Here is a 21142-nt window from a genome sequence, read left to right on the forward strand (position 1 = left end):
GGGTGGTGGTATGGCGCGATGGATGTCCCGCAAAACATCAGCGACCGTGGGCGGGGGCGAATTATCCTCTTCGCCTTGACCTGCCGGTTCGTGCATATGGGTCTGGTCTTCTGTCATGGATCAGAAGGACACAAACAGGTTTCAGTGAAAATGGTTTATTGAAAGCACTCAGGGACAGTCACGGATGATAGCAGGATGCAGTGTAACACGGAGAATGATTCAATGGAAGAATTGGAGATAGTTGATACTCTTATCTGCTGAAGTTTGAAGGTGAGAAGAGGCTGAGCCTGCGGGGAACTGAAGACTGGATGATCGGGCACTCAGATCAGGCGAACAGGAAACAGGCTGGTATGCAGATCAGGTAAGATCAGATCAGACGAATCTTGCTTGGAAGTCAGGAAGTCGATGGTACTTTGACGAGACCAGACAACTGAGTGAGGGAACTGGTGGTGTTTTTAAGGTGTAGAGGAAGTGAGTTGATTGCCGGCAGGTGGTGAGAGCAGGTGAAGATGATTAGTACTCTGGTGATGCTGAACGAGTGGGCAGAGTGTAGAGGTCTGGCCCTGATGTATCCGTGACAGTATGTTTCAGATCACAAATATGAGCCAGATGCTAAAAGTAGGCTACTGGTAAACGAGATCTGATGAGGACAGTGATGATGGAATAAAACATACTCAAACGGAACCATTCCAAGCTCCTAAAGGTGACAAAATATACTTTATTTTATTCTTCTGTAATTGTTACTCTAATATCGGGAGAGTTGTAGGTCCGGGTTGCTAAAGCCCCGAAAATGTAATAATGATTGGCGAAACATTCATGCATTTGAAAGGTTAAGGAATTATCATGAGGAAGTCAACATATCAGAAAAACACAGCCTCATAAGATCTACTAGAAATGTTCAACAATCTTATTCTGCCAATATTATTCTTATTCTGATTTTCTTTGTATTAGGTTCTTAGTTTCTGAGTTTTTTAGTTGCTTTGTGTTGTTTTGTATTTTCTTATAAATCATAATCTGCACTAGGATCCAGCTCTCCCTCGTCTCTAAATATACCCATATTACAAATGGCATGTTGTTGTTTACCACATATTATTTTGACTTGTCCCTCAGTTCAAAAATGTACACAAAAATAGACCTACAATGAAAATAAAGAGGGGGAAATATTCAGGGGGAAGAGCAGAAATGTTGATCTTGTGTTGATTTTTCTGTTGATATGAATGAGTGTGTACATTTAGCAATATAGCGGATAAATTATATGTATATTACGATTTTATGATGAACATTATGCCTTTCTCCACTGATGTTCTAAGTTGTTCAAAGTGCTTCTAAGGATACTGATTTTTAGAAGGCAGACTGAGATGGCGAACGCAAACGGGAACATGGTTTGTGTAACATTAGCAACACATTACTAGCTTTTTGATAACAGTCAAGCAAACGGCTGATCATATTAATTACTGTTGTGTGTCCAACGTTGTAAAGAGCGATAGCATTGTGCTGCATTTACCTCAGTAAAGTTGACAGACCGAGTGGATCTCTGAGCTCGTGTGAGTGAGTGGAGGCAGGGCTAATTTGCCTATGCATGGTTCCACATATACAAAATGAAGCAATGGTGTAGAAATACATTAAAGCTATTTTAAGGCATGAATATATTTTTTTATAAAATTAAATAAGAATAAGAATAAAACATTTTTCACTGGAAAATATTTAAATATGTCATTTTGGTGATCAAAGTTTTAAGATATAAAATGATTGACTACAGGGGGACAAGTATATCAGGGTCATGGTTTTGACCCAAGATGCTCACCAGCATTAATGTTTATTTATTTATTTAAAGGCATATTTATAAAAGCTATTTAAATATCCTAATTAAACTAAGGCCTAATCCTGGCTTAATCTAAGCTCTGTCTGTGAAACCAGGCTGTAACGGTTTAGTGTTATTGTTTTTCTTTTGGAACAGTGTAATACTATAATATTTTAAATGTTTCAGTGAAGTACTGCCTGCTAGGCTTTCATCTGAAGAACACTATAGTCGAGATTTTATTTTTGTACTACAGGCATGGTCCATAGCTAGAAATAGACTGGAATATTCCTTTAAATACAGTCAAAGTGTGCTTTTAAAATTTCAAACAGTGAGCGAAAGGGAGAAACAGAGATGGAGCGATCTCTCTTGATTGTGGAATTAGCTTTATTACAGTGTTTTAATTAGCTATGATTTTGTGTACATTTGCATGCAATTACACTTTTACTAACAAAGTACTCTCTGTCTGCTGTTTTTTTATTGTCTTCAGTAATATTAGTTCATTGTTAGAGATTTGTAAAAATGAAATGAAAGCAGCTGTGCTAATGGAGCAGGAGCGACTAACTGAGCAGGTTTAAATAGGCCAGTTTCCTGTCAAAACATGTTTGGACATCTGGCAGTGATTTGCCTTCAGTCAAGCTTCAGTCGCAGGGTGGGTCCTAAACAGGTGGGGCCCATATGATAGTTGCTCTGGCCTCTGGTAGAGACCCCTTCATTACAGCCCATCAAAGGCACAGGGTTTTAAGGATGGTAGAAGTGGTTTTGCTTCAGAATAGGGGTGGAGGAGAGGCTAGAAATATACAGTACATCAGAGTCACAAAAAGTATTTTAAAAAAACGAGAGGGCAGCTATACCTAAAATGGGCGTCAAGACATGAACTAACACAAACATACACAAAAAAAGCAGGACTGGGAACTGAGAACCTGTTTCCAATAAAATATAGAAATATAACATTGGAAATAGCAACAGAGTCATGATTTCAGTTGTAAATATTAAGGTTTGTGTATGTATACCTGTTCTGATAAGTTGGGTAAAAAGTTAATAAACTGGTTGGTCACTTTACATGTCAGTCATATGGACTTTACGAAGTCAGTTATTGGCCACAACAAGCTCCAATACATGTAAGCAAGCGTAAGCTTGCGTATTGACTATCAGCACAAGTTGTCATAAATACTGTACCACACTACATGCTGATATTCAATATGCAAGCTTAACTGTTATTTGATAATCACTATCATCTTCAACAGGAAAGTAAAAAGTTATTGCATGATAAATCCCCCTAGGCATAAAAGCATTAGCAGTTACTTTGAAAGTGTGTCATACTAAGGTTGATGTCTTCATTTTTGTTCTCTTGAGTCCTTTGGTCGGATGTGTCACTCGTCTCACTGTCTCTGTTCTCTGGGTGACTCAAAACAGCTGGGAGTGTCTGATGTCTTTTATCAGCTGGTCGAATCTATAAGAATGGTTAAGAAGTGAAGTCAAGGTTAATACTGTCTGCTGCAGGCAGGTTTCTACCCATCTTCAAAGGCCATATCATTACACCACAGCAAATGTAAAATGGCCATAATTTCAGTTCTCTTACGATAGTATCTCTCGTACTGCGTAATATCTTACGCTATGGGGAAAACCTCTTTTCCACGAGATATTGAAGCCAAAAATTATCCTTAATTTTGAATTAATGTAAAACGCTGTGCGGCAGCGTGTAGACATAGGCAAGACGGCTCGAGTGCCTATTGGCTGCCCTGCGGCAACAGCAGCAGCCTATCAAGAGAGGCCCTGCGTGACGTGATACCCAATGGGGGCGCTATGCGCCCATTTCGTCACGTCCCGCCAGAATTGGCGTGGCCTTGGCCTATAAATACGCTCGACAGGCTGATACAAACTGATTTTCATCTCTTCAGCGAAGCACTACTGCATCGCTTCTATCCGGAGTGAGAAGCCGCGCCGTTGAGAGAAAGCCTTCTGCGGGACGAGCCTTCGAGCCTGAAGCCGCTGGCCTTCAACTCGCCACCTTCAGCCGCCGTACCTGCTACGCTTTCCGGTGTCCATATCCTTTTATTGCTAGAGTGTGTGTTCGCCGCTGCGACTCACACTCTCACTGTTTATCTCTCTCTACTAAAAGAGCTGCGTCTTTTTAAAGATGCAAAGATCCTGCGGCTTTTTCCGAGCCACACTCAGCGACGGGGACCGTCACGTCATCTGCGTTTCCTGCCTGGGTGAGGATCATGCGGCTCTCGCTCTCGTCGACGGCGGATGCCCTCACTGTGAGCTATTGCCTACGTTGACTCTGAGGACTCGCCTGGCATCATTCTCAGAGCCTGCACTTTAGCCTGCTGTAGCGCCGCGCCGTAAAAAGCGCCATGCTCAGCGCGGCCCTGAGCCGTCTCCTGCCCGCCAAAGCTCGCCGGTTCGCCTGCCAGGTTTGCCGGCATCGCTTGAGTCGCTCACCGACGGACACCGGCCGGCGTCTGCCGCCGCTCCCGCCATTGAGATCGACAAAACAGCCAAGGCCTGTTCTATCCTGGCATCAGACAGTGAGGATTGGGCGAGCTTCGTGGACCTCCTCCCCACTGCCCGCGAGCCTGCTGGAAAACGGGCTGGCATTGAATCAGAGCTGATGCGTCTTCTCTCTCAAGCCGTCGACAACCTCGGCCTCGACTGGGAGGCGCCCGCGCAGCCCGCGCGCAACCGTCTGGAGGGATGCTTCCTCAAAAAGGACCACGCGCCGTCACACTCCAGACCCGCGCATTTTCTTCCTGAGCCTCACGAATAAGTCGCGAGGTCTTGAAACGCCCCCTTCTCGAACAGTATACGTACCTCTGTCTCTGCTGCATTCTCCACTGTGGACGGTGCGAAAGATAGAGGGTACCTTTCTCTTCCTCCAGTGGAAGCAGTGGTAGCATCACATCTCTGCCCGCCTTTCGCTGGACGGCGAGCGCAGACAGTGCTGCCATCCAAAGCCTGCCGAGTGACGTCAGCCATGCACGGTCGCGCTTACGCCGCCGCTGGACAAGCTGTGTCAGCGCTGCACACAATGGCCATCTTGCAAATCTTCCAGGCCGACCTTCTCCGTAAAATAGACGAGGAAGGCGTGGAATCGATCAGCGTCGCGGATTTAAGGAGCGCTACGGACCTGGCTCTACGCGCTGCGAAATCTGCTGCACAGGCGATGGGGCGGAACATGGTCTCTCTCACCGTGGCTGAGAGACACCTTTGGTTGACGCTGTCTGAGATGACGGAGCGCGCTGTGTTTCTCGACGCGCCCATTTCGTCAGCATGCGTGTTCCACAGTTTCTGTAAAAACGAAACCAGCACACATTCAGTCAGCACAAGCCGACGGTGTTCTCAGTGCAATGAGTGTGCCCGCTGTCCCGCGCCCACATTCCCTCACAAACACGCTCAACCCCATGAGGTTTGTCCAGCTCGCTCTCTCTCCACAATCTGTTATAGAGAAACCGAGCGTGAACAGGCTGCCCGACGTGATCGGCGCGCCCCCCGCCTCGCACACTGTAAACACACTGTTTATGTCTCAGCACACAGAAGCTCTGCGGCCACTGCTATGCCGCGGCCAGAGCCCAGATTTCATTCTACCTCTAGCTATTCACGCAGATGTGTGGGCAAAGCTTCCCGGGGTATCAGAATGGGTGTTGAACACAATAAAAAGAGGCTATTTGCTACAGTTCGCTCGACGTCCCCGCCGTTACACGGCGCATGTCGAAACCAGGGTAAACAACGAAGTATCTCATTTACTTCGAGCCGAAATTGTGAAACTACTGAGCAAAGGGGTCATAGAACCTTTATCTCACGCTCAGAGCGAAGAGGGGCTATACAGCAGATATTTTCTGGTACCGAAAAAAGACGGGGGTCTCAGACCCATTCTAGATCTGCGACAGCTGAACAGAGTGCTTGTGAAGCGCCAGTTCAGGATGCTGACAGCCAGGAAAATCCTCGCGCAAGTTCGCCAGGAAGACTGGTTTATGTCAATAGATCTGAAAGACGCCTATTTCCAAATACAAATACCGTCACGTCACAGGCGATTTTTGAGATTCGCCTTCGAGGGCCAGGCATATCAATACACAGTACTACCGTTCTGCCTGTCCCTAGCGCCCCGTATATTTACGAACTGCATGGACGCGGCTCTTGCACCCCTGAAACTTCAGGGCATGCGAGTTTTGAACTACTTGGACGATTGGCTGATTCTAGCTCGATCGCAATCAGAGCTCATAGAACACAGAACCACATTACTCGAGCATCTCGAGAATCTAGGTCTCACAGTCAAGTGGGCGAAGAGTTCGCTGTTTCCAAGCCAGAAAATTTATTTTCTGGGAACAGTGCTGGACTCGCTGTCTATGACAGCACGTCTGTCGCCGGAGCGCGGACTGGACATTCAGCGCGCCGCGAAATCTTTCCGCCGCGGCTCTATAGTCCCGCTCAAAAGGTTTCAGAAAATGCTGGGCCTGATGGCATCAGCATCTTCAGTACTTCAGCTGGGCCTGCTTCGCATGCGCCCACTGCAGTTGTGGCTGAAAGCGCGAGTTCCGCCCCGGGCATGGACCTCTGGTCTGTTTTCTCCTCAAGGTCGACGTGGAATGCGTTTCGGCTCTGGAACCTTGGAAAATGGCCGACTTGTATCAGTCAGGTGCGAGTCTGGAGACTCCCTCGAGTGTGTAGGTGGTGTCCATGGACGCCTCAAGTGCTGGAACGGATCAGGGAAAACAGATGCCCAGTGCTGCTTGTGGCTCCACTCTGGACGAACCAGACTTGGTTCCCAGTCCTGATGCGGCTGACCAGCACTGCCCCGTGGCCCCATGGCCACTGCTAGGCCGTAGGCTAGAGCCCCGTCTACTAGACGGCTCTATTCCTCGAAATGGTCGGTGTTCTCTGCCTGGTGTCAAGCTCAGGCCTTTTCACCCGTAGACTGCGGGGTTACGGAAGTGCTTTCCTTCCTTCAGGAGCTGCTGGTTAAGGGTTGAACCCCATCCACGCTCAAATTATACGTGGCGGCCATAGCGGCGTTTGCAAAACCGACTTCTGGCCAGTCACTGGGGAAAAACGACCTGGTCGTGAGATTCCTCAGGGGAGCTCGGAGGCTGAATCCTCCCAGACCACCCTCAGTCCCTGTGTGGGACCTTTCTACGGTTTTGGAAGCCATGAAAAGGAGCTTTGGAAGCTCCATTCGAGCCAATCCATTTGTCAGACATGAAACATCTTTCTTTCAAAACGGTGTTTCTTATGGCTCTCGCTTCAGTGAAGGGCATAGGGGACTTACAAGCGCTCTCAGTAAGCGCGTCATGTATGGAGTTTGGGCCTAATGACTCAAAAGTTATACTCAAACCAAGGCACGGGTACGTGCCCAAATCCCTCAACACACCGTTCAGGGCCCAGGTTATTTCCCTGTGCGCCCTCCCGGTTCATGATGAGGAGGAGGATGCGAGTCTCCTTTGCCCTGTCAGGGCACTGAGAGCTTATGTATCCCGCTCGTCTGTCTTCAGACAGACCGACCAGCTCTTTGTATTGTTTGGCGGACACCTCAAGGGACTGGCCGCATCAAAACAGAGCCTATCCAGATGGATAGTCGATGCCATAGCGCTGGCTTTCACTTCTAAGGGCCTGCATTGTCCTTTGGGTGTCAGACCGCACTCCACGAGAGGCGTGGCCTCGTCGTGGGCGTGGTCTAGCGGGATTTCCTTGCAGGATATCTGTATGGCAGCAGGCTGGGCCTCACCGTCTACATTTATAAGGTTTTATAACCTAGAGGTTCCCGCCTTACAGGCCAAGCTGCTGTCGGTCTAGAATTCAGTACTATCTGCCCCGCTGCGCCGGCGCAGAATTCTATTCTCCGACTCTCTGTGAGTCTACGGTGATTATGCACTATATGAGCCCCGGGCTACTGCCCTTGGGACTTTGGTGTCGGATCCCAGTACGCACGGCGTGTTGCATTGTGTTCCCCATAGCGTAAGATATTACACAGTACGAGAGATACTCTCGTAAGAGAATGTACTCGGTTACTAACGTAACCTCGGTTCCCTTTCGTTGTCACTCCGAGTTACGTCGGATGACGACGAATGGGGTTTCGCTTAGAACACCTATCGACTTCGAGTATTACAAAACGAGCCTATGGCAAAGAAATGCCATGGGTCTGCGGAATTTGCATAGCGTAACTACGCCCCACCTCGTGGGTATAAAAGGAGGAAGCCAGCAACATGCAGATATGTTTTCGCTTCGGAGCCAAGAGTATTTCTTCTCTCCACAGTCATCTCTGACTTCGAGCTTCTCTCTCCGGTGTTGGTGTGACGGCGATCTGCAGCGAGCTCACAGTGCCTGCTGATCTGTGCAGTGATCTGCCAGTGTGTGTGTGTCTCCCTGTGCGCTTCAACATCGCGGAGTTTTTTTCTCCTCTCATAAAAGAGCTCGCACGCGGCACGTCTTTTTAAAGACGGCTCGCCCGTGCATTTCTGGTTGCAGCGGACTGGTATCGGACTCTGATGGGCACTCTCACTCTTGCAAGTTCACCGAGTCTCGACCTATATATGACGCGATGATCACGTTCCCAGCGAGAACATGAGTCACCCACGAGCGCTGTTCAAGCATTATCAAAGCCCAAACACACTAGACAGCGCTCGTGGGTGACTCATGTTCTCGCTGGGAACGTGATCATCGCGTCATATATAGGTCGAGACTCGGTGAACTCGCAAGAGTGAGAACATGGCAACACGGCACCATCCGAGTACCAGTTACTCCGACCTGCCGTCAGTACTCACCCCGTGGTCGAACCTCAGTTTTATACGGGTCCGAGTGCCCCTGGAACGAACTTCCCTGCATGTTGTTGTCTCAACTGATGCCTCCACGGGCTGGGGCACCATGCGCAATGGACATGCTGTCACACTCTCATGTTGAGCAGAAATGCTCCTGAAAAATTCAGTGAGATTTATCACACCAGGTGTTGAGCAGAAATGCTCCTGAAGTTCAGTGAATATCTTCACACTTAGGTGTTGAGCAAGGTTGCTCCTGAAGCTCAGTGATTCTCGCATGTAGTGTTGAGCAGTATGGCATGTCTATTGCCTCGAGTTGCTGGCAGTACGCCTTGCCCTGCACCGCTTCCGGGCGTTGCTCCGGGGCCAACACGTACTAGTCCGATCAGACAATACCGCCACAGTAGCGTACATCAACCGTCAAGGTGGTCTACACTTGCGCCGTATGTCGCAACTCGGCCGGCCACCTCCTCTTATGGAGTCAGAAGCATCTGAGGTCGCTTCGAGCCATTTTCATTCCCGGAGTCCTGAACTGTGCAGCCGACGAGATCTCACGGCTTCAGCCCCTCCCTGGAGAATGGCGACTCCATCCCCAGTCGGTTCAGCTGATTTGGGAGAAGTTCGGGGATGCACAGATAGATCTGTTTGCCTCTCACGACTCGACCCATTGCGCCCACTTTTATTCCCTGACCGAGGGCACGCTCGGCACGGATCCTCTGGCGCACAGCTGGCCCGCAGGGCCGCAAGTATGCGTTTCCCCCAGTGATTCTTCTTGCGCAGACCTTGCGCAAGGTCAGGGAGGACGAGGAGCAGGTCATTCTGGTTTCCCCTTACTGGCCCAACCGGACCTGGTTCCCCGAACTAGTACTCCTCGTGACAGCACCTCCCTGGCCGATCCCACTGAGGAAGAACCTTCTTTTTCAGGGACTGGGCACCCTATGCCATGCACCCTATACCCTATGAGGCAGGTTTGAGTACCCTACCACCAGCGGTGGTGGCTACCATCACTGCCGCTAGGGTGTCGTCCACGTGACACGTCTATGCGTTGAAGTGGAACCTCTTCGTCAGCTGGTGCTCTTCTCATCGAGAAGACCCCCGGAGATGCTCGATCAGCGTTATGATCGACCCCTTCCTTCAACAGGGGTTGGAGCGAAGGCTGTCTCCCTCCACCCTGAAGGTCTATGTTGCCGCCATTGCCGCACACCATGACCTCATCGAAGGTAAGTCGGTGGGGAAGCACGACCTGGTCATCAGGTTCCTGAGAGGAGCGAGGAGATTAAATCCACCTCACCCTCCTCTAGTTCCCTCTTGGGACGTCTCAGTGGTTCTAACTGCCCTGAAGAGTGCTCCATTTGAGCCCCTGCAATCAGTCGAGCTTAAATTCCTGTCTATGAAGACAGCGCTCCTGGTTGCACTGGCCTCCATCAAGAGGGTAGGGGACCTGCACGCATTCTCTGTTGACGAAGCGATCCTGGAATTCGGGCCGGCTTACTCTCACGTGATCCTGAGACCCCGGCCTGGATATGTGCCCAAGGTTCCTACCACTCCCTTCCGGGACCAGGTGGTGAACCTGCAAGCGCTGCCCCTGGAGGAGGCAGACCCAGCCTTGGCACTGCTCTGTCCAGTACGCGCTCTCCGTGCCTATGTAGACAGAACACAGTGTTTCAGGACCTCAGACCAGCTCTTTGTCTGTTATGGTGGGAAGCTGAAGGTAAAGGCTCTCTCCAAGCAAAGGATGTCTCACTGGATAGTGGACGCCATTGCTTTGGCATACCAACAGCAAGGTTGACTGTGCCCCCTTGGTGTGACTGCCCACTCCACCCGGAGTGTGGCGTCCTCTTGGGCTCTAGCGCATGGTGCCTCGCTAACAGACATCTGCAGAGATGCAGGCTGGGCGACACCTAACACATTTCGCCAGATTCTACAATCTCCAAGTGGAGCCAGTGTCCTCTCATGTACTCGCTTCAACCAGCTAGTACTGGACCCGCTCAGGTGTCTTCGCTTGCTCGCCATTCCACTCCATGGACTGGATACGTGCGATTTCTCCTCAGGTGAGCTTCTCCGAAAGCCCTGAGTTCCTCCAGCACTCCTGACGTCGGTGCCAGTGTCTATTGCCTTTGCGTCGGCTAGGTGCCTCCCGTGTGCATGGTCCCTCCTCTGAGCGACCCACACATGTGTATTTCCACTGTAAGCCTCTCTGAGCATGTCTCTTTTCCTTGGCAAGCCACCTTGCCACCCCTGGGGTTGAAATATTCCACCTGCGGCTGGAAACCCCAGTGTTCTCCATATGCATCCCTCCGGGTCATATGTGTATTCTCTAAATACACGGGGCGGAGTTACGCTATGCAAATTTCACAGACCCATGGTATTTCTTGCCATTGGCTCGTTTTGTAATACTCGAATTCGATAGGTGTTCTAAGCGTAACTCCATTCGTCATCATCCGACGTAACGAGAGAGGGAGCGAGAGGGAACGAGTACTGCGTATCTTGCCGTGCATACAACAGCGCTGGTTCGCTTCAGCGATGAAAACCAGTTTGTATCAGCCTGTCGAGCGTATTTATAGGCCATGGCCACGCCTATTCTGGCGGGACATGGCGAAATGGGCGCAGAGCGCCCCCATTGGGTATCACGTCACGCAGGGCCTCTCTCGATAGGCTGCTGCTGTTGCCGCAGGGCAGCCAATAGGCGCACGAGCCGTCTTGCCTATGTCTGCACGCTGCCGCACAGCGTTTTACATTAATTCAACAGTAAGGATCATTTTTGGCTTCAATATCTCGTGGAAAAGAGGCTTTCCCCATAGCGTAAGATATTACGGAAGTAGTTGTTCCCTCTCTAGAGAGAACCGAGGTTATGTGAGTAACAAAGTACGTTATACGGTCTTAATTAGTTTATGTATTATTATATAAATTAATTAAAACTAAATAACTGAATTATGCCCATGTTACATTGGCAGTGGTATAGCATTGGCAGTGGTATAGCATATATAATGATGACATATTAATAACTCTATACCTCCTCTGATAAAACAGGCTCTACCAGTTTCCCATTCACAGCCTAAAAAATAGAGTGAATCATTGGAAATAACTTTGGCATGTCAACATCACACACACACACCAAACAAAAATAAATCCGTGTCAACAGCTAAATAACTAAATAATTTAAAGTGACTATTTTTTCAAACCTTTTGTGCTGAGCTGCCTTTGTCCTCCTCCATACTGATGGACCTATGTGAAAGCAACATTATGTATATGTGACATGTTATTTTTTATGTTTGAAATTAGATTATTTTGATGCACAGACTCATTTACCTGGAGTTTTCATCTTTCTGATAAGAAAATGAAGACAGCTGTAGAGGAGATGAGCTACTGAAGGTCAACTTTACCAGAGGCAAAGAAAAACAATCAGAAACTGTTCAGGAAGTGATGTATTACAGAGTCAACAGCCACCAATACTCATGAACCACACACACACACACACACACACACACACACACACACACACACACACACACACACACACACACACACACACACACACACACACACAAACACTCACACACACACACACACACACACACACACACACACACACACACACACACACACACACACACACACACACACACACACACACCTCATTGTGACCTGTATGTGTTAAAGTCTTCATCTTTACAGTCCCATTCTGCTTTTCATTTTCGCTGCTGTTCTGTACTGATTTGTCTCCGGGGCCTATGGAAGATATATGTAATATGTCATAAGTTTGTTCAACTTCTAATATTATCATGACTCACTATGTGTATGATACACTTTTAATCTAATTTCCATGTGCAACTTACAAACAAATTATTATTCATTTAATGATTTGTTCAAATCTTGTCAGCAAAATGTCACTTGACTTTGACAGAAAAATTAGCTAATCAGCAAAACTCTGTTATGCGGATTTTTTTTATCACTTTAATGATGCAATGCCATTTTTGTCTTATAAATATTTTCTGGCAAATCTATCTCAAAATGATTTGGTGGGTATGAAGTCTAACTGCCTGATAAAACAAGGCAGAGCATGTTTGCAGAATTTACCTTGAACTAAAGTAATGATTTCATTCATCTCTCTAAACTGGCTGAGGAGGAGAGAGAGCTCTTCTATTCGACGATCCTGGAACAAATTTGAACAATATATATAATATTTAGTAAATAATAATAATAATAAAAATACATTACTTCTAAGCATTACATTATTGAGGGTATAAAATGTGATGAGCAGAAATGTAACTATACATTTTTGAGTTCAAATGGCACACAAGGCAGTATCTGCCACAGGTATCCTGTAAGTCCAAGTATTTGGTATGTCTGGGGTATTTGGTATGACTTGGTCTGGCTTCAGTTTCACAGACATTCTACACACTTATATCCATAAACACAGGGTAGAGTGACGAACAAAGGACCCAGTGTGCTCAGACCGAATCTTATTCACCTTGTGATTATGGTGAGATGGTGAGGAAAGTGTGTTGACAAAGTGAGCTATATTTTGGAATTTCTGTTAGTGGCCATAACAGTTTTGGACTTTAGTGTTTAAATATTTAATATTCAAAATAGTGTTTAAATAGTAAAAAGTAATAACAAAAAAAACTGTTTTGTGTTTTTTTTTCTTTGAACATTTCAAAATATAAAATAAAAAATGATTAAAAAATAATAAAAAAATATATACCTTTTCATTATTGGCAGTAATAAGTGACTCCATTCCTGTCTTTAACCTTTGTAGCTCCTGATCTGTTGACAGGGACAATGAAAGAGACATTGAAAACAGGAATAACACTGGTCTTAAACTTTTTCAAGGAAACCTGTAAAAAAGTGGAGCAATAAATGGTTATGACTTTGTTTTATAGTCACCAGCTTAAAAAACACTCACACAGCCATGAGTTTAGAGTCACATAAAACAATAAGACAAGTGAGAACTCACACAATCAAATCCAGAAATTAGCTGTATGTGCACAGATGAATTCTGCATTTATCTTTTGAGTATCTTGTGTGAGGTTGTGTAATAGAAAGCAAGCTTACGTTTGGTATTGAGTCTCCTTCTGTATATCTCCTCTAATGGTGAGTGAATGGTAGTAAGAAAAAAAAAATTAGCTACGACAACACACAGCAAACACAAATGGCAATTATTAAAACTTGCTGTTATTATTAGTTATTGACTGATAGGTATTTTTAAAGGTCAAAATCTAAAGAGCAGGGCAGCCAATGGCCAGTGTAATGCAGATTAAATAAAGGTTAAGAGCGTAATTTTTGTGCCACTATAACTGCACCAAATGGAATTGAAAGAATAATGAATAGCTGTGCCTAAAATTGTGTATTTCAGGGTATGTACCGCATTTAATGAAGAACTTACTTCTTGACCATACATAAAGTTTGGGTCCCACTTTATATTAGGTGTCTTGAATTAATATGTACTAGCATTTAAATTAATACAATCCAATCCACTTTCATACATACATGTTTTTACATAGTACAGTTACACTTATTTTAATGTCATTGTTACAGTGTAATTATGTATTGAGTAATACTAATTAACTACATGCACTTACTATAGGGTTAGGGTAGGATTATAGTTTGGTTGAGGGTTAGCTGCATGTAATTATGCCTAATTTACTGTTATTACTATGGTACATATGTAAATGAGTACATGTAACACATGTAACAATGACACTGCAAAATAAAGTGTTACCCATAGTACTTATATTTTTAAAAATATCTGAATGTAATTACATATGTAATTAATTTATGTAATTACATCTATAATTACACTGTTGACTATTCCCTTACCAGTTAACCCACCCTTAAACCTACCACTAAACCTGTCCCTAACCTTACCCTTATCCCACCTTAATTGCAGCAAACGTGTTTACAATACAACATGAACACAATAGCCGTTTCTCAATGTCAAGGATACTTCCTTGGCAGGATTGATCCTTCCAAGTCATTTCCTTCAGAGGCTAGGTGAGACTCCTCTTTAGCATTCGGAGAACACGTAAATGGAACTGGCTAGCAAGTGCGTCATTACGTCAGTGAAAAGGTCCGCTTTTGGTGCTGCAAAAATTCAAAAAGATCAAAAAGTTGTGATGTGCACTACCGTTCAAAAGTTTAGGGCCAGTACATTTTAAATGGTTTTAAAATAATTCTCTTCTGCTAATCATGTTAAATGACTTTGTACAACTTAACTAGTTATTTATAAAAGAAATGCCGGTGACGGCAACCAAGCTAAATGACAGGTCCGGTTCAGTTAGTTATCAATAACGTAATTTGTATATATTTGTATAATATGTAATATCAATACGGTAGTAATTTGTACTGGCATTTAAACGTTAAACTTTACGTATATGTACAACGGTTATAACAAATGTATGGTAACTTGCATGTACAAGCACAGTGCCCCGTTATTGCTCCGAATCCGCTAACGTCTGACATTTTTTATTTTTTGAACAAGATAGCAAAGCTGGCGCATAGGATTGTGGGTGATTTGAGAGCGCGAAGGCTACACATATGCATCCTTTCCTGTGTATGGGATATTTTTCGAACGAAGGACTCAGTCCTTGGTTGAAATTCTGAGGATCCTCGACATTGGAACGGTCCTTCAACGGATGTCGATGACGTAGCATCCTCGAAATAACGGCTTCCGAGGATCCTTCCTTGACATCATTGAGAAACACCTAATAAGTACATTTAATTTTTTTAAATGCAAGTACATAGTAGTTAAAGAGACACATAATATAAAGTGTGACCAACGTTTGTTCTATAAAGTGTGAATTTGTACATACTACTTCCATCATTTTCATGTGACCTACAACATCAGGCTCACACCCGGCAGAAGTAGTAGGTCATCTGGGTAATGTGTTTACTCTTATATAAATACCGGGAAACCCTTACTGCCTGCCATTGGTCAGACAAACATCTGATTTAGAACAACTGTTATTTCTGGTAATTAGCCAATTGTACACATGTATAAGACAAACACCTCAAATGGCCAAATATCAGCTTATCTTTCAATTAATCACTAATTAGCATGCACAGAGGTTTTAGACAGCTGTGAAAAATGTAAAGAGGTAAATTGCCCTCAAAATTAGTCTTGACTGCATCAGGACAGGTGTTTAGTGAGATCTGAAGGAGAAAGCAGTACCTCTATCTGCACTGTCCACAGACACTGGAGTGCTGGAGAGCAGCTGAGCCTGTAGATTCTCTATTTCAGAGTTCTTACAGCTTAACAGCTGCTGTAAACTCATGATCTCTGCCTGAGAGAGGAGAATGATATCTGTTATTATAATATTGGTAAAAATTGACAAATTAATTCATTCAAATAATTTACATGATTAAGATGTCATACTAAATGTTTAGGGGAGTACTGAAATGATATCCATAATATTATGGAAGGTAGGATTTTAATTTTTTCGTTAAAGGATTTTGATGTACTATGTGTCACGATTATGTTCAGTTTAGTTTTGTTTTCATGGACTTTCAGATTGTTGTCATTTGTCATGTGTCTTTGGTCAGATTCCCACCACTCATCTGTTTCATTGGTTACAGTCATTATTAGTTCATCCATGTCATCTGTGTTCTATTAATTATTCTCGATTGTGTTTGCTTTATAAGTTCATCCCTCACATTCATTCTCTGTTCGGTCTAGACAGGTCTATGTTACCTTTAGTGTGTTGCCCAGCCTGGCTTTGTGTTATTTGTATTACCCTTATTAAACTTAATACTGGAACTGTAATTTACTCCCTGAAGGAGGGAATGGAGACGTTACGTCAGTGACTGACGAATTAGGATTTCGCCTAAAAGCCCTATCACCTTCGAGTATTAACAGAAAGAGCCAATGGACATTGGCGAGTGAGATATGCATTGTAAACCACACCCCATTATGCGGGTATATTGAGTGTATACGACACTGAATACGTTTTCGCTGAAGAACCGAGCAGTTCCTGGTCGCTCAGTGGTGTGCACAAGGATTGTGGCGACAGGACTTAATGTCTCCATTCCCTCCTTTAGGACATGTTACGTCAGTGACTTACGAATTGGGATCCCTAAGGACCATGCACACTGGCTGCGTGGCATGAGCGTGACGTTTCTGTTGCGTGTCAGCTGCGTGGCGGCTACGTCGCATTTTCTGTGTCTTTGCACACCAGAAACGTGTCTGACGCGGCACTGCTGACACGGATAACCTTGTTCGACATATGGGAGAGAGTTGTGGAAGCCCTATACTTCATGTTCTGCATAAATATAAAGCCTATAAAGACACTGTCAGCAGTATTGACAGAAAAGTAGACTACAGAATATTTCGTTCTGTATTGACAGGTGCAATATTTGAAAATTGATAATAAGGCCTATTTATTTATTTATTTTTAAATTAGGCGTATATTTAGACAAATTTGTCAAAACCTAGACTTTCAACCATCAAAATGTAATTTATGTATATGTATTCGTGTACAAAATAACATATAAACATCTTTTCCTATTCTATTTTGCCTGAAAACGCTTCCAACACGCTTATGTGTCGCGTGAAAAATAGGCGTCAGTTCTATTTCTAGCATGCACGCGTTTTCCGCGCGGTTCAAGCCGCGCCTGAGACGCGCGTGTGGCACGCAGGCAGTCTGCAAGCTCTAACCTGTTAACGTGGGAGCCGAAATAAAAACGGACACGCCACACAGCTGACACGTTTACGCCACGCAGCCAGTGTGTCATGGGCCTAATCGATGTGCCTTCTGGTGCCCCGCGTAAGCTGTCTGATCCCCCTGCACCCATGGAGCGGAAAAAGGACAGGGCTTACACAGAGAAGTCAATCACTGCTGTTCCTACTTGTCCCACACACTGAGCATATTGGATAACACTGGGAAAGCGTACATATTCCAACCAGAAAGGGAGACCACATCCTGCCTGTAGGGAGGTAGTATGTGAAGTTTCACATATGGACTGTCCAGAGGGCAGTGCAACAATTGGAAGGTCCTTGCGGAGGATTGAACCTAGCCAGGGTGGAAACAACGCTGACAGGAAGGGAAACACATGGGCTCGCCAACCGTGCGCCCAGGAGGAGGCAACACTCAGAGTGGAGTGAGCTCTCACCCAATGGGGGCACGGCTCATCTTGGGACTGATACGCCAAGATGATAGCATCCAATATTCGGTGGGCTAACCTCTGCTTAGAGACACCCTTTCCCTTCTGTTGGCCTCTATAACAAAGAGCTGATCTGAGGTACTAAAACTCTGTGTACAGCCTACATAGAGACGTAGAACGTGCACAGGGACGCTAGGGCTGGGTCTGCCACTCTGGGAAGTTCACCACCTGGTTCCTGTAAAGAGTGGTGGGGACTTTGGGCACATATCTAGGCTGGGGTCTCAGGATAACTTAAGAGTAGGCCGGCCCGAACTCCAGGCACATTTTGTTGACCAAAAATGCTTGCAGGTCCCCGGCCCTTGTAATGGAAGGGAGCGTAGTCAGTAGTGCTGTCTTAAGAGACAGGATCTTAATCTCAACTGACTGCAAGGGAGGAAAGGACTGCAAAGGAAGCTCGCTTTATGGCCGTTAAGACCAGAGAGATGTCACCAGAGGGAATAAGGCAAGGTCGAAGAGGGTTCAACCTCTTCGCACCTCTCAGGAACCTGATGACCAGGTTGTACTTCCCCACGGACTTACCTTCTACTGTGTCGTGATGTGCTGCGATAGCGGCAACATACACTTTCAGGGTGGAGGGAGACAGCCTTCACTCCAACCCTTCTTGCAGAAAGGAAAGAATGACTCTGATCTGGCATTTACAAAGGTCTTCCTGGTGAGAAGAGCACCATTCAACGAACAGTTTCCACTTCCAAGCATAAGCGTGCCTTGTGGAGGGGGCTCTATCTGAAATGATAGCATTTACTACCATTGAGGCTAGGTCACTAAAAACCTCTGCGTATGATGCCCCGTCCCTGGGAAAGCAGGTCCTTCCTCAGGGGAATACGCCAGGGAGGGGCTGTTGCGAGGAGCATAAGTTTGGGTATCAGATGGTATCTGCGAGGATTTCCAGTCAGGATTTAGACCATACCATAGTACTGAGACTGCTCTCATTAGAGTTACAATTGATTTGCTCTTATCATCCGATCGTGGTTGTATCTCTCTATTAGTGTTACTTGATCTTAGAGCTGCATTCGATACCATTTACCACAAAATTGTATTAAATAGACTAGAAAATTGTGTTGCATTAGTGGAATTGCATTAGCATGGTTTAAATCATACTTATCTGACCGTTATCAGTTTGAAGCAGTAAATTAAGAAATGTCTTATCGATCACAAGTTCAGTATGGAGTACCACAAGGCTCAGTACTAGGACCGTTGCTGTTCACTCTGTACATGCTACCTGTTACGATGCAGCAAGGAAGAAGCGGAGAGAGAATCCAAATGCAAGCACTTTAATAAAACAAACAGGTAATCCAATGGACTCAGGACAGGAACACGGAACAATTACCATCAACATCAAAACAACGACCGACAAACAACAACTGAAGCACAGGGGTTTAAATACACAGGCAAACAAGCTAAACAAGATAACAAGGGGGCGGGGCTAATTAGAAACACCTGGAGAGACTAATAAACAAGAAAAACTACAAAGGATTACAAAACATGGCACAGAACAGGAACAAACAAAAGTCCACACAAGACAAGGGAAACATAAGACAGGAATCGTGACATAGCCCCCCACTTAAGGAGCGGATTCCAGACGCTCAAAAAAAACAAAAAAACAACAACAACCAAACAAAAAAAAAACACGAGTTCAGGAGGGTGGTGAAGCGGAGTTGGTCTTGGGGGAGGGATGGAGGGCCAAGTCCATGGAGAGGAAGAGAACCTGGAGACTGTGGTAGGATGGGAGGCCAGGGAGGAGCAGACAACCCATCGGGCTGCCAGGGCGAAGCAGACGACCCTTCGGGCGGCCAGGGCGGTGAAGACCCTTCGGGCGGCCAGGGCGGTGAAGACCCTTTGGGCGGCCAGGGCGGCGAAGACCCTTCGGGCGGCCAGGGCGGTGAAGACCCTTCGGGCGGCCAGGGCGGTGAAGACCCCTCGGGCGGCCAGGGCGGTGAAGACCCCTCGGGCGGCCAGGGCGGTGAAGACCCTTGGGGCGGACAGGGCGGTGAAGACCCCTCGGGTGGCCAGGGCGGTGAAGACCCTTCGGGCGGCCGTGACGGTGAGGACCCTTCGGGCGACCACGGCGGTGAGGACCCTTCGGGCGGCCATGGTGGTGAGGAGCCTTCGGGCGGCCGTGGCGGAGACGACCCCTCGGGAGGCCATGGTGGGGAAGACCCTTCGAGCGTCCACGGCGGGGAAGACCCTTCTGGTGGCCGTGGGCCCTTGGGCGTCCACGGCAAGGGTCTATGCCCCCCCCCCCCAAAAAAAATTAATGGAGAGAGTGACTGGGTCAGCACAATGTTCTGGGTTGGACGGAATCAGCGGATAAGGAGTCTTTGGACTGGACGGAACCAGCGGTGAAAAAGTCTCTAGGCTGGACGGCGCCAGCGGTGAAAAAGTCTCTAGGCTGGACGGCATCAGCGGCGAGGGCTCTGGGCTGCACAGCGTCAGTGGCGAGGGCTCTGGGCTGCACGGCGTCAGTGTCGAAGAAGGCTCTGTGCTGGACGGGACCAGCGGTGAAGGCTCTGTAATGGACGGGACCAGCGGTGAAGGCTCTGTCCTGGACGGGACCAGCGGTGAAGGCTCTGTGCTGGACGGGACCAGCGGTGAAGGCTCTGTGCTGGACGGGACCAGCGGTGAAGGCTCTGTGCTGGACGGGACCAGCGGTGAAGGCTCTGTGCTGGACGGGACCAGCGGTGAAGGCTCTGTGCTGGACGGGACCAGCGGTGAAGGCCTTAAGCTGGGCGGGACCAGCGGCGAAGGGGGCCTCTGCTCTGGCTTGACCTGGTTGACGTGAACAGTCTCTGGGTCGGCAGACGTGACGTGAACATCAGACTGAAGAGGTACTGTGGGCTTGTGGGGCTCCTCCTCTGCTAAACCCAGAGAAAGACGTGAGCCAGCCAGCAAAAGAGCCTGGACAATATATTCTTCAAGACTCCAGCTAGGGTGATGGAGTGGCATAAGGGAGCTGAGCGGCTCGGATAGCCCTCCCCGGAAAAATATCATCAGGCACACCTCATCAAAAGGTGATAATGGTGCCAATTCAATGAAGTCTGTGATATACTCCCCAATGGGCCTGTCTCCCTGACGGAGACGCATGATCTGTGCTACTGGATTCATCGTTGGTCGGTCGTTCTGTTACGATGGAGCAAGGAAGAAGCGGAGAGAGAATCCAAATGCAAGCACTTTAATAAAACAAACAGGTAATCCAATGGACTCAGGACAGGAACACGGAACAATTACCATCAACATCAAAACAACGACCGACAAACAACAACTGAAGCACAGGGGTTTAAATACACAGGAAAACAAGCTAAACAAGATAACAAGGGGGCGGGGCTAATTAGAAACACCTGGAGAGAATAATAAACAAGAAAAACTACAAAGGATTACAAAACATGGCACAGAACAGGAACAAACAAAAGTCCACACAAGACAAGGGAAACATAAG

At 46.6% G+C, this 21142-nt stretch overlaps 1 protein-coding gene and 1 long non-coding RNA gene across 6 annotated transcripts in view; one reads left to right on the top strand and one right to left on the bottom strand.

Annotated features, from left to right (window-relative positions):
- Positions 1 to 21142, bottom strand: part of ppfibp2a (PPFIA binding protein 2a) — a 79844-nt gene that overhangs the window by 16988 nt on the left and 41714 nt on the right. For all 5 annotated transcript variants that reach the window (XM_077248186.1, XM_077248187.1, XM_077248185.1 and 2 more), the window contains 9 exons: positions 15722 to 15833; positions 13606 to 13638; positions 13256 to 13317; positions 12628 to 12703; positions 12185 to 12279; positions 11860 to 11927; positions 11733 to 11775; positions 11564 to 11605; positions 3122 to 3251 (listed from right to left, as the gene is read on the bottom strand). In XM_077248186.1, coding sequence (XP_077104301.1) covers positions 3122 to 3251; positions 11564 to 11605; positions 11733 to 11775; positions 11860 to 11927; positions 12185 to 12279; positions 12628 to 12703; positions 13256 to 13317; positions 13606 to 13638; positions 15722 to 15833 — 661 coding nt within the window. The remainder of the gene's footprint in view (positions 1 to 3121; positions 3252 to 11563; positions 11606 to 11732; positions 11776 to 11859; positions 11928 to 12184; positions 12280 to 12627; positions 12704 to 13255; positions 13318 to 13605; positions 13639 to 15721; positions 15834 to 21142) is intronic.
- On the top strand, positions 14172 to 16627 carry LOC143757236 (uncharacterized). The gene is made up of 2 exons (XR_013210455.1): positions 14172 to 14476; positions 15263 to 16627. It is a non-coding gene; the product is annotated as an uncharacterized LOC143757236 (long non-coding RNA).

Source organism: Siphateles boraxobius, unplaced genomic scaffold (genome assembly GCF_051911475.1).
Source record: "Siphateles boraxobius isolate OS27281-9 unplaced genomic scaffold, OSU_SipBor_1 30, whole genome shotgun sequence".
Taxonomy (NCBI): Eukaryota; Metazoa; Chordata; class Actinopteri; order Cypriniformes; family Leuciscidae; genus Siphateles; species Siphateles boraxobius.